Source organism: Gnatocerus cornutus, chromosome 5 (assembly GCF_029298725.1).
Source record: "Gnatocerus cornutus isolate USDA-ARS CGAHR chromosome 5, icGnaCorn1.1, whole genome shotgun sequence".
Classification (NCBI taxonomy): Eukaryota; Metazoa; Arthropoda; class Insecta; order Coleoptera; family Tenebrionidae; genus Gnatocerus; species Gnatocerus cornutus.
In genome coordinates this window covers 11225194-11236983 of record NC_142237.1, presented here as the reverse complement: position 1 = coordinate 11236983, position 11790 = coordinate 11225194, and the positions used below count along the sequence as shown (strand labels likewise).

Genomic DNA, 11790 nt, shown 5'->3' with positions numbered 1-11790 from the left:
CATTTTAACTTATATATTTTTCCTTAATTGCTTTTGTGAAATGCGTTTTTATTTTCTTTTTTTTGTCTACACTCCCAATGTTTTATCAATGTCCGTTTAAATCGGAATGACTTCTTGTACAGAAAAATATGCAAAAAGTAAATGTAAACAATGACATTGCAAATACTTATGTGTTTCAAAACTTTTAGTGTTAACATGACAATCAGTTATCGATGATAAGAAACTCTATTATCAGCTTGTTGGGTATAAATTTTGCACGATCACGGTGCATCTCTTTGATTCAGAACTGAAGAAAACTCTTTGTACAATTGCTCAAATATGGCAAGTCATTAATTCTGTCATTATTTTTACCTATTTTTAGAAATTTAGAAAAATTTACTATAAAACTGGAAAGAACGAAGCTGATAAAATTATCAGTATTCAAGTGATTGCCACGAAATTATCTCATTCTTTCCCCTTTGCTCTCACGATGTTAAGTTTAGTGTTCGAAGTTCTAATAGTTTCTGTATTCATATGGTACATTTACTACCTCTACTGTTTCAACTACTGGAGGAAAAAAGGAGTTCCAACCATCACCCCAACATTTCCAGCTGGAAATATCCTGAAATCAACTCTCGTCAAAGAAAATCTCTTCATAACAATCGAAAAGTTTTACCACCACTTCAAACAGCAAGGTCATAAACATGCAGGACTGTACTTCTTCAATGGTCCTGTTTACATGCCCATCGACCCAGAAATCATCAAACCCATCATGACCACTCATTTTGACCACTTCATGGACCGTGGCGGGTTCGTGGACGAGAAGAATTTCCCGTTAAGTGGTGCTCTCTTTACTGTTGAAGGCTCCAAGTGGAGGAACTTACGACAGAAACTGTCTCCAACGTTCACGTCCGGAAAACTTAAGACGATGTATGAGATTTTTCAAAAAACGACTGAAGGTTTCATTTACACGGTTGAACAGAAAGTTGAAGCAAATGAAGAAATTAATATTAAGAGACTTTCGTCCCAATTTACGGCAGATTTGATATTATCAACAGCGTTTGGTTTGGAAGGCACTGTAATGAAAGAACCTGATGGACGCCTGGGGAAAATTGTTCAAAACTTGTTCAATGTTTCGACGTGGAGTTACATCAAATCGGTTTTAACGGAAGGTCTCCAAAATCCTGGAAAATTAACGAAGGCATTTTTGTATGACAGATCGCACGAATATGCCCTTGCGGATCTTCTTGAAAAAAATATTAAATACAGAGAAGAGAATAATGTCAACAGGAAAGACTTTCTGCAACTGTTATTAGAAGTCGAGATAAAGAAGGGTTGAGCTTCAATGAGCTTCTTGCACAGACTTTCCAGTTCTTTTTGGCTGGTTTCGAAACTTCATCTCAGACTATAAGTTTTTGTATCCATGAATTGGCACACAACCAAGAATTGCAAGATAAACTTCGAAGTGAGATTTTCGAACATTTAGGAAGAGATTTCAGAGAGTATAAGTGTGAAGACATTTCGAAATTGTCTTATCTTGACAAAGTCTTCCAATGGTAGTTAATATAACTTGAAGCAACACAAATATAATTTTTTTTTACAGAGACTCTCCGTTTGTATCCAGTGCTTGGTTTCTTAAACCGAATCTGTGTCAAATCGTACCAAGTTCCCGGAACTGACGTCATTATTGAAAAAGGGACTCCGGTGTTAATTCCAGTTTTAGGTCTCCACAGAGATTCTGAATATTTTCCTAATCCTTTGAAATTTGATCCTGAACGATTTAACGAGGATCAGAAGCAGGTTCCTTATACTTTTCTTCCGTTCGGCGAAGGGCCAAGATTTTGCATTGGTAAGTTTTTTAGGGGTTGAGACAATAACTAGAATGGTTTGTAGGTGCCCGATATGGAAAACTTCAAACTAAATTAGGCGTTGCTGCGCTAATATCGCAATTTCAATTTTTCCCGAATTCTTCAACTCCAAAATGGCTTAATCCTGATCCGATTTTCAATTTTGTTCTGACTCCCATGAAGGGAATCACAGTGACTGTTAAAAAGTTGAAGAACTAATTGTTACGCAAAATTGTTTTTGTATCTATAATTAGAATAAAGTTTTTATGTTTTTATTTGGTCTTCACGTTGCTTTCCTTTGTCTCAGATAACAGAAAAGTATTCAAAAATTATTAATATTATCGTCTTCAAAATCAAAATTTGTATATTTTGTGTCTTTTGCTCTAAAATTTTGAAGTTTGGTAGAATTAATGCACCACTCAAAAATAGTACTTTTTCCAAATTTCGTAGCTGTAGCACTAAAATTACCAAAATTACGAATTTTGGTGGAGAATCTCGCACATTTTTGTTTCGTCTTCAAAATAAAAACTTCTAAAATTTGTATCTTTAGTTCTACAATTTTCAAATTGGTTTTTACACGACTCAAAAATAATAACTTCCCCAAATTTCATAGCTGCAGCACTAAAATTACCAAAATTATGAATTTTAGTTAAGAATGTCTGAAAATTTTGGTTTGTCTTCAAAATAAAAATTTCTAAAATTTGTGTCTGTCGCTCTACAGTTTTGAAATTTGATAGAGTTAATACACGACTCAAAAATAGTGATCTCCCCAAGTTTCATAGCTGCAGGACTAAAATTACTAAAGTTACGAATTTAAGTCAAGGACGGCGGAATTTTTTGCTTCGTGTTCAAAATAAAAATTTCTAAAATTTGTGTTTTTTGCTCGACAATTATAAAAATTTAGTAGACTCATAAATAGTAACTTCCTCAAATTTCATAGCAATAGACCAAAAATTACCAAAAGTACGGATTTTATTTAACCACGTCTGAAATTCTTGTTTCATCGCTTCAAACTGCAACTGGAAGAAAGTTTTCAAAAATTAAATAGTTGTTCTGTAGTTTGTATTTTCTCCCATCTCAAGTTCAATTTTTCTTTAATTCCTTAAATTTCTTTTTGTCCTCTTCAGCAAATGCGGTCTTCACTACTTTTAATTGCTTTAATGTAAATATTAAATAACTATTTTTGAACTGCGTTATTATTTTCCTTCCTGTCTAGGCTACAAATATTTTATCAAACTGTTAAATAGAAATTATTTATTCTACAAAAATGTATGCTAAAAATAAATGTAAACAATAACATCGTAAATAAATGTCACACTAAATAACAGATATTTTTATTTATGTTACTGTATATCCAATTTAATAATAATTTTACTTTCCACTTAAACATTTTTGCCGTCGCAGTTTCCCACATCTCAAATTTTAATTCATATTTTTCCTTCATTTCTTAAATTGTATTCCTATTGACGCTCTCAATATTTTATCAAACTATTTGAATTACAATTTATTTTTAGCATGATTTGCTATAAATATTTATAAACAATGACTTGGCAAATAAATTGGCACGATCATGATGAATATTTCTTGCAAAACTTTCAGTACTGCTATGACAGTGATCTATTAATTTATTTATTTAGTTACAAAAATTTATCAGCTTATTATTAATTAATTCTTGCACGATCATCGCATTTTGGCACTTTAACTTGACATAAAGCAATCCAAAGAAAAAAAGGAAAAATTGGCAACTAGTTGTCTCTTCTTCAGAGATCTTTTTTAGCATGTTTACTGTAAAAATAAAACTCTTTGTTTTATTTAATTATTCCCATCGCGCTACGTAATTTTCTAACCCTTTATTAATATAAACAAAAATTGCACACAAAGAAAACTTCTCATTATTAATATTCCATAATTACGTGTCTCAGCAATTTCCTTTGAATACAACATTCATATAAAGTTCCTGAATCACCATCCAAGGTTTCAGTCCAAAAAAATGTTACTAAATCCAGTGGTGCTCCAATCAGTGTTCACATTTCTCTCATTCCTCTTCGTACTTTGGTACGCCTACTACTATTACTGTTTCACCTACTGGAGAAAAAAAGGCGTACCAACTTTACCCCCAACTTTCCCCACTGGCAATATCACTGCAGCCATCCTAGGAAAAGAAAATCTCTTCGTCACCGTCCAAAATCTCTACACTGAGTTCAAGAAAAAAGGCCACAGACATGCAGGACTGTACTTTTTCAACGGACCTGTTTATCTTCCTATAGATCCGGATCTGGTCAAATCGATCCTTACGACCGATTTTGATCACTTTGTCGATCGAAGCACTTTAATAGATGAAGAGAAGCTTCCACTGAGCGCCCATTTGTTTTCAATAAATGGGGGGAAATGGAAGAGTTTAAGGAATAAACTGTTGCCCACATTCTCCACAGCTAAGCTTAAATCCATGTATGAGATTTTTCAGAAAACCACGGAGAGTTTCATTGAGACTTTAGAGCCTCTAGCTCAGAAACGAAGCGAAATCAATATTAAATATCTAGCAACTAACTTCACCGCTGATATTATATCAACGACGGCGCTTGGGATTGATGCTAACACTCTCAAGAACCCCGATAATGAAATTTCTAAGATCACCTTCCGGTTGTTTAATCCTCCACTTTGGCTCTACTTAAAATTTGTGGTCTTGGACGGTTTCCAGAACCCCGCGAATATCATCAACGTGGTGCACAGCGACAAGAAACTTGAGACTTTCTTTGATGATCTTGTCACCAAAATCGTGAATCATAGAGATAAAAATCACGTCATTCGCAAAGACTTCATGTCTTTGTTGCTGGAAATCAGAGACAAGGAAGGCCTAAGTTTCAAAGAAATTATCGCACAGAGTTTTCTTTTCTTTCTTGCGGGTTTTGAGACATCTTCTCAGACCATTGCATTCTCAATCCACGCAATGGCTCATAATCAAACTCTTCAAGATAAGTTGCGTGAAGAGATTTGGAAAGTTGCTGGGAAAGACTTCAAGAAGTATACTTACGAAGACATTCTCAAGATGCCCTACTTAGAAAAGGTCTTCAATGGTGAGCTTAAAATGATTAAAGAATTGTACTACTAATTTTATTTTTAGAAACTCTGCGATTGTATCCAGTTCTCGGCTACTTAAACCGCATCTGTGTGAAACCGTACAAAATTCCGGGCACTGACATTGTCCTAGAGAAGGATACTCCGGTTTTAATCTCGACTTTGGGTTTGCAACGGGATCCTGACTATTTTCCGGAGCCTCTGAAGTTTGATCCGGAGAGGTTTGATGAGAATGCGTCGAATGTGCCGTTCAGTTTCTTGCCTTTTGGAGAAGGGCCAAGAATCTGTATAGGTAATGAGTGAGTTTCACGGAAAATTTCTCTAATTGATGTTTGACAGGGAAACGGTATGGAATTTTGCAAGCGAAATTGGGAATGGCAGCTTTGATTTCTCAGTTTAGATTTTTTCCCAGTCCTGAAACTCCGAGTTTTGTGGAATTTGATAAATTGTCGACGTCTCTTGCTATGACGCCTTCTAAAGGAATTAAAGTGAGGATAGAAAAATTGTGAAGTTAACTAATCATCATACTATTCTGGATTTAAATTATTGGTAGGATCCATTTGGCTTTGTATTAGAAGAGTTTTAAACCAATTAAAATAAAATTGTAAAAAATAAAAATTTGTGAAATATCTGTCTTTCGTTCTACAATTTTGAAAATTAATAGAATTAATACACGACTCATAAATAGTAATTTCTTCAAATTTTATAGTAGTAGCACTAAAATTACCAAAATTACGAATTTTAATTATAGACGTCTTAAAATTTTGCTCCGGTTTCAAAATAAAAATATCTTAAATTTGTGTTTTTGGTCTACAATTTTCAAATTTCGTAGACTTAATACACGACTCATAAGTAGTAACTTTACCAAGTGTCATAGCTGCAGCACTAAAATTGCCAAAATTTGAAATTTTAGTTAATGACGACTGAAATTTCTACTTCATCTTCAAACTATTTTTTTTTAAATTTGTGTTTTTTGCTCCACAATTTTGAAAGTTGATAGAGTTAATATACGACTTATAAATCGTAATTTCCTAAAATTTCATAGTTGTAGCAATAAAATTTTCAAAATTACAAATTTTAGTTAAAGTTTAGCATGAACTTTATGTTTGGTGTTCAAAATAAAAATTTGGAAAATTTGTGTCTTTTGCTCTACATTTTTGAAATTTAGTAGAGTTAATACGAGAGTAAAATAGTAATTTCTCCACATTTCATAACAGTAGCGCTAAAATTACCAAAGTTACGAATTTTAGTTAAAGACGTCTGAAATTTTTGGTTCATCTTCAAAATGAAAATTTGTGAAATTTGTCTTTCGCTCTACAATTTTGAAATTTGGTAGAATTAGTACACGATTCAAAAATAGTAATTTTCATAACTTTCATAGCTGCAGCACTAAAAGTACCAAAATTACGAATTTTAGTTAAGGACGTCTAAAATTTTTGCTTTTTCTTCAAAATAAAATATTTTAAAAATTGTGTCTTTTGCTCTACAATTTTGAAATTGGGAAGAGTGAATACACGACTCAAAAATAGTGACTTTTATAAATTTCATAGCTGCAGCACTAAAAGTACCAAAATTACGAATTTTAGTTAAGATCGTCTGAAAATTTTGCTTTGTCTTCAAAACAAAAATTTGGAAAATTTGTGTCTTTCGCTCTACAATTTTGAAATTTGGTGGAGTTAATATACGACTCATAAATAGTAATCTCTTCAAGTTTCATAGCAGTAACACTAAAATTACAAAAGTTCCGATATTAGTTAAAGACCTCTGAAATTTTTGCTTCGTCTTCAAAATAAAAATTTGAAAATTTTTGTTCCTTGCTCTATAATTTTGAAATTTGGTAGATTTAATAGACGACTCATAAGTAGTCATCTCACCAAATTTCATAGCAGTAACACTAAAATTACTCAAATGACAAATTTTAGTCAAGGACGTCTGAAATGTTTGCTTTGTCTTCAAAATAAAAATTCGTAAAATTCAGGTCTCACTGATAAATTCACAAATTCTTATCAAACTGATAAAAATGTTTACTGAAAAAAGAATTGTAGAAGAAGTAATAAAGTTGCAGTAAAATGCTAAAAACGGCACAATTTATTTGCGCAAACAATAAACCAAAACCTAAACACACACATTCCGGTAAATAACGTACTTTCTCTAAATACTTTAACAGTTATTATACCATCGAGGACACGACTTATATAATTAGGTCTCGACAATCAGATAAGAACAATTAGTTCAATTAAGAGAACCTTGAAACCAGTATTAGCAATAAAATGTGTTTGATTGTAAAACCCAAGCGTTCCTCTCCAAGCAAAAACTTTTCTTGTCTCACAAATGTTCTCGTGACGAAGACTCATTTTTAGCAGAGATTCTTAATGTAGGCAGATAGGAACGAGGCAGGATATAACCAAAGTCAATAAGGAGTAGTAGAATTGCGACGCTTTGCCCACCTCTTGCATAAAGTCATGAGTTCATCTCGTTTGATTGAAATCCTCTCTTATTCTTGTGTTCTATTTGAAAAACCCCACACCATGACTTCATTGTTTTAGCGGCCTCATGCATACTTCATGCGACCGCAGAATGTGACCGTGCAGGCAGACAATACTTTATATAATAGACTAAGGTGAGTAATTGGAGTTTTTTTTTATTGTATCTCTTTTAATAAAAACGTTGTGACCAAATTTATTTAGCAAAGAATGAAATTACAAAATTTACACTTTTATCATTTTCGTGTGAACGCCTCCAAGAATGTTAAAGACGATGGTGGTGGTGCTGGGATCGACCTTCAGGTGGCGGGGAGATTTAGGACTCGGTAAAAACTTGAAATCGTTTAGAAGAGTGGCGAGACCTAATTTCGTCTGCATGAGGCCAAATCTCAAACCTGAAATTAAAATTCCAGTTTCTGGAAACTCGTAAGAATGTTAATTACCGATACAGTTTCTTGGGCCATCACCAAAGGGGAGATACGTGAACGGAACTATTTTATTCTCACTGTTAAACCTCTCCGGATCGAACTCCAGAGGATCCTGGAAATACTCCGGGTCTCTATGCAGACCAAGAATGGAAATCAACACCGGAGTGTCTCTCTGAATGATGGCGTCACTCCCAGGAACCTGGTAGTCCTTCACACAGATTCGATTCAACATTGCAACCGGAGGGTACTTTCTCAGAGTTTCTTTTATACATTTATCCAAGTATGGTAACCCTAAGACGTCCTCATAAGCGTAGTTAGCAGAGTCTCTCCCCAATTTATCGTGAATTTCTTTTCTTAACTTGTCTTGTACTTCTTGGTTGTGTGCAAGTTCGTGGATACAGTTACTCATTGTCGAGGACGAAGTTTCAAACCCGGCGGTAAAGAATAAGAAGGCCTGAGAGACGATTTCCGGGAATTGCATGCCGGAGGATCTCAACTGCATTAACATGTTGAGAAAATCGTCTCTGACTATTTTATTCTTGTCGCGGTACTCGATGGTGTCTCTGGTCAAATCCGTGAAGTATTTCTGCACAACTTTGTTATCATGAGCAATTTTGATAATGTTCCCTGGGTTATGAAGCCCTTCTTGGAACGCTAATTTGTACAACTTCCACGGAGGACTGTTAAAAATCATCGCGACCATCTTCGCAAACTCCGTTTCTGGGTACTTAAGACTATTAACATCAACACCGAACGCCGTGGATCCGATAATATCAGTCGTGTACCTCAACAACACCTCCTTAATATCAACTTCGAGTTTCTGCTCAGCTATGGGCTCCAATTCCTTCAAGAGATTCCTCGAGATCTTCACCAATATGTTATACATACTCTTCATCTTCCCTGAGGTGAAAGTGGGTGTGAACTTAATCCTAACATTCCTCCACTGCTCTCCTTTCATCGAAAAAATATGAACAGTCAGAGGTAACTTCTTCTCATCGATGTACATCCCGCGGTCAACAAAATGGTCGAAATCCGTCACCAAAACTCTCTTCACTAACTCCGGGTCCACGGGGAAGAAAATCGGACCATTTGTGAAATAAATTCCCCCGAATCTATGACCGGCATCTTTGAATTGGTGGTACAACGTTTGGGCTCTCACGAAGACGCTCTCTTTGCCCCAAGCGGAAGACGCGAGGTCGCCGGCGGGAAAAGTCGGGTCAAGTTGAGGGACTCCTCTCTTCTTCCAATAAGTGAAGCAGTGCCGGTAGTATAAATACGCGGCGAAAATTAGAGACACTACGAAAACGGTGAAGAGTTCTGCGGCGACGAGGAACATGTTGACGCCGCTTAGGCTGACTGTAAACTGCGAATACGATTCATCGTGACAATGTAAATTGTGGTGATTTTATTAGTTGTAAAAAGTCAAAGTGATTAACTGTAGATGTTAAAAGCACCGTTCGGTAATAAGATCTAAGATCAAGGAGTTTATCTTAATTGACCTCTACATGATAAGAACTGTTTCATGTTTTTTTTTGATGATAAGAAACCGATTTAAAGTGTTTTAAATTGTTTGCACCAAAATTGGAGTATTATTGAGGAAAACTGAGTACATTATAGAGTGCAAAGAGAAGAGATTTCATGAAAATGCAAAAATATTTTCCCACACCTCTTTATTTTAAAGACACTACAGACTTCTTCCTAAAATTCTTCCTAGGTAAAACAAAGCAAAAGTTACTTTTCCAATCTCGTAACATTCACTGTTATCCCCGCTCTTGGAGCCATGGCAAAAGTTTTGGAAAACTTGTCTAACTCAACCCGTCTTGGAGTGGATGGATGCGGGGAAAATTTAAACTGCGATACCAAAGCAGCTATCGCTAGTATTGTTTGAAGTTTTCCATATCGAGCACCTGAAATTAAAAATATAATAATGTAAAGTTGAGCTTGACAATTTTACGTGCCAATGCAAAATCTTGGACCTTCACCGAACGGAAAAAATGTAAAAGGAACATGAGACTGATCCTTGTTAAATCTTTCAGGATCAAATTTCAAAGGATCCGGAAAGTACTCTGGATCTCTTTGGAGTCCCAAAACTGGAATCAAAACCGGAGTTCCTTTCTCAATAACAACGTCAGTTTCCGGAACTTGGTACGGTTTTACACAGATCCGGTTCAAGAAGCCTAGAACTGGATACAAACGTAGTGTCTCTGTAAAAAAATTGTATTTTGGTTTCACTTAAAGTTATTTTGTCTACCATTGAAAACTTTGTCAAGATAAGCCAGTTTGAAGATGTCTTCGTACTTGTATTGTCTGTAATCTCGTCCCAAATGCTCAAAAATTTCAGTTCGAAGTCTATCTTGAAGCTCTTGGTTGTGTGCCAATTCGTGGATAGCATAACTTATAGTTTGAGATGACGTTTCAAAACCAGCCACGAAGAAGAGGAAGCACTGAGCAAGGATCTCATCAAAATCCAAACCTTCCTTGTCTCTGACTTCGAGTAACAACTGAAGAAAATCCTTCCGGTTGCTTTTATTCTCGTCTCGGTATTTAATATTTTGTCTAAGAATATCGCGAAGAATAAACTCCGGAGATCTATCGTAGACCACTGCTTTGATTAAATGTCCCGGATTCTGGAAACCTTCAGTCATCACAGTTTTAAAGAAATTCCAAGACGAGACACTAAACACAGTTTCTACAATCTTCGTCAGCGTCCCATTGGGATTTTTTAAAATAGTACCATCCAACCCAAAAGCCGTTGAAAATATCAAATCTGCTGTAAACTTCGCAGAAAGATGCTTAATGTTAACACAGCCACTTAACTTAGCTTCTTCCTCAACCACGCTCATAAAAACTCCAGTAGTTTTAACGAAAATCTCATACATGGTTTTCAGTTTTCCACTAGTAAAAGTTGGTGTTAATTTGGTTCGAAGATTTTTCCACTTAGAACCTTCGATGGAAAACAGGTGACCACTCAAAGGGAAATTCTTTTCATCGACGAACATCCCTCGATCCACGAAGTGTTCAAAATCAGTAGTTGTGATGGATTTGATGATTTCCGGGTCGATAGGCATGTAAACCGGACCATTAAAGAAATACAGACCTGCATGTCTATGACCTTTTCGTTTGAATTCGTTGTAATAATTTTCGATTGTTTCAAAGAGGTTTTCTTGGCCGATGATTGGTTTCAAAATATCTCCAGCGGGAAATCGTGGAGAGGTGGCTGGAACATTTCTTTTCTTCCAATAGTTAAAACAAAAGTGGTAGTAAAAGTACCATATAAGCACGAAAGCAATGAAAAGTTCGGTCAATATTAAAGCTAACATTGTCGGAACTTAGCAGTACTAAAAGATAGAGACACTAAAAGGTAGTTTAAGTATGTTAGATTTGTCTTATCGCTCAAATAATATTCGTCATTGGTTTAATTTACAAATATTTGTTTTAAATTTTAGCTGTTAGTAATGATAACCGCTTATCTTATACTTTTGTTACAAAGTTCTGAAAAAATCAATAGAAGTATTAGGGTAAAACTACTAATAGTCGGCACCCCCCCTAATACTCGGCACCCGCCACGCCATACGTTTTTTGATCTATTTATGACAAAATTCCTAAATAAAAATTAACATTTAACATTTATTTAACACTGTTTGTATCTATTTTAAAATGGTGAAATGTACTTCTCAAAAAAAGAATGATAAAAAGATACGCAAATCTATTTCTCTTCAGTAAAGTCGTCATATTTCATACCAAAGCAAGGTTACTACCACAGAATAAAAAAAAACAATTTGGAAAATTGTCTAAGAGTCTAAAAAGACAATTGAAAGAGAAAAGAAGCAGAAAGCAAATGTGCTATTTTGAGCCAAAAAGAAAAAACTTGGAAAAGAGACTTTTACAATAAAGAATTTTTGTTAGAATAATAACTATTATTACACCAATTTACAATTTTGCAATTTTGGTAATCCCCTAAAGTGTTTTGAAATGGTG

The 11790-nt window shown here is 34.9% G+C and overlaps 3 protein-coding genes and 1 pseudogene across 4 annotated transcripts; 2 read left to right on the top strand and 2 right to left on the bottom strand.

The window, feature by feature from the left end:
• Positions 1-286: 286 nt before the first annotated feature.
• LOC148174463 (cytochrome P450 6a2-like) lies at positions 287-2045 on the top strand (annotated as a pseudogene). Its single transcript, XR_015770153.1, has 3 exons — positions 287-1532; positions 1581-1828; positions 1873-2045. The product of XR_015770153.1 is annotated as a cytochrome P450 6a2-like (transcript).
• A 1761-nt stretch (positions 2046-3806) lies between these two features.
• LOC148174462 (cytochrome P450 6k1-like) lies at positions 3807-5532 on the top strand. The gene is made up of 3 exons (XM_088036231.1): positions 3807-4900; positions 4948-5193; positions 5241-5532. Exons 1-3 carry the CDS (start codon positions 3817-3819, stop codon positions 5408-5410), a joined length of 1500 nt encoding a protein of 499 aa, XP_087892357.1. The 5' UTR covers positions 3807-3816; the 3' UTR covers positions 5411-5532.
• A 2032-nt stretch (positions 5533-7564) lies between these two features.
• LOC148174461 (cytochrome P450 6k1-like) lies at positions 7565-9211 on the bottom strand. The gene is made up of 2 exons (XM_088036032.1): positions 7828-9211; positions 7565-7779 (listed from the first exon to the last, which is right to left on the bottom strand). Exons 1-2 carry the CDS (start codon positions 9146-9148, stop codon positions 7610-7612), a joined length of 1491 nt encoding a protein of 496 aa, XP_087892158.1. The 5' UTR covers positions 9149-9211; the 3' UTR covers positions 7565-7609.
• Positions 9212-9465: 254 nt separating this feature from the next.
• Positions 9466-11176, bottom strand: LOC148174460 (putative cytochrome P450 6a20). The gene is made up of 3 exons (XM_088036541.1): positions 10064-11176; positions 9771-10016; positions 9466-9719 (listed from the first exon to the last, which is right to left on the bottom strand). The coding sequence occupies exons 1-3, from the start codon at positions 11130-11132 to the stop codon at positions 9544-9546; spliced, it is 1491 nt and encodes a 496-aa protein (XP_087892667.1). The 5' UTR covers positions 11133-11176; the 3' UTR covers positions 9466-9543.
• Positions 11177-11790: the final 614 nt, after the last annotated feature.

Excerpts from the sequence above, each read along its gene's own strand:
- LOC148174462 (XM_088036231.1), top strand. The coding sequence starts at position 3,817 with ATGTTACTAAATCCAGTGGTGCTCCAATCAGTGTTCACATTTCTCTCA. Across the intron at positions 4,901-4,947 it reads CTTAGAAAAGGTCTTCAATG|AAACTCTGCGATTGTATCCA; the intron begins GTGAGCTTAAAA and ends TTTTATTTTTAG. Across the intron at positions 5,194-5,240 it reads AGGGCCAAGAATCTGTATAG|GGAAACGGTATGGAATTTTG; the intron begins GTAATGAGTGAG and ends GATGTTTGACAG.
- LOC148174461 (XM_088036032.1), bottom strand. The coding sequence starts at position 9,148 with ATGTTCCTCGTCGCCGCAGAACTCTTCACCGTTTTCGTAGTGTCTCTA. Across the intron at positions 7,780-7,827 it reads TGGCCCAAGAAACTGTATCG|GTTTGAGATTTGGCCTCATG; the intron begins GTAATTAACATT and ends TTTTAATTTCAG.
- LOC148174460 (XM_088036541.1), bottom strand. The coding sequence starts at position 11,132 with ATGTTAGCTTTAATATTGACCGAACTTTTCATTGCTTTCGTGCTTATA. Across the intron at positions 10,017-10,063 it reads TCTTGACAAAGTTTTCAATG|AGACACTACGTTTGTATCCA; the intron begins GTAGACAAAATA and ends ATTTTTTTACAG. Across the intron at positions 9,720-9,770 it reads AGGTCCAAGATTTTGCATTG|GTGCTCGATATGGAAAACTT; the intron begins GCACGTAAAATT and ends TTTTAATTTCAG.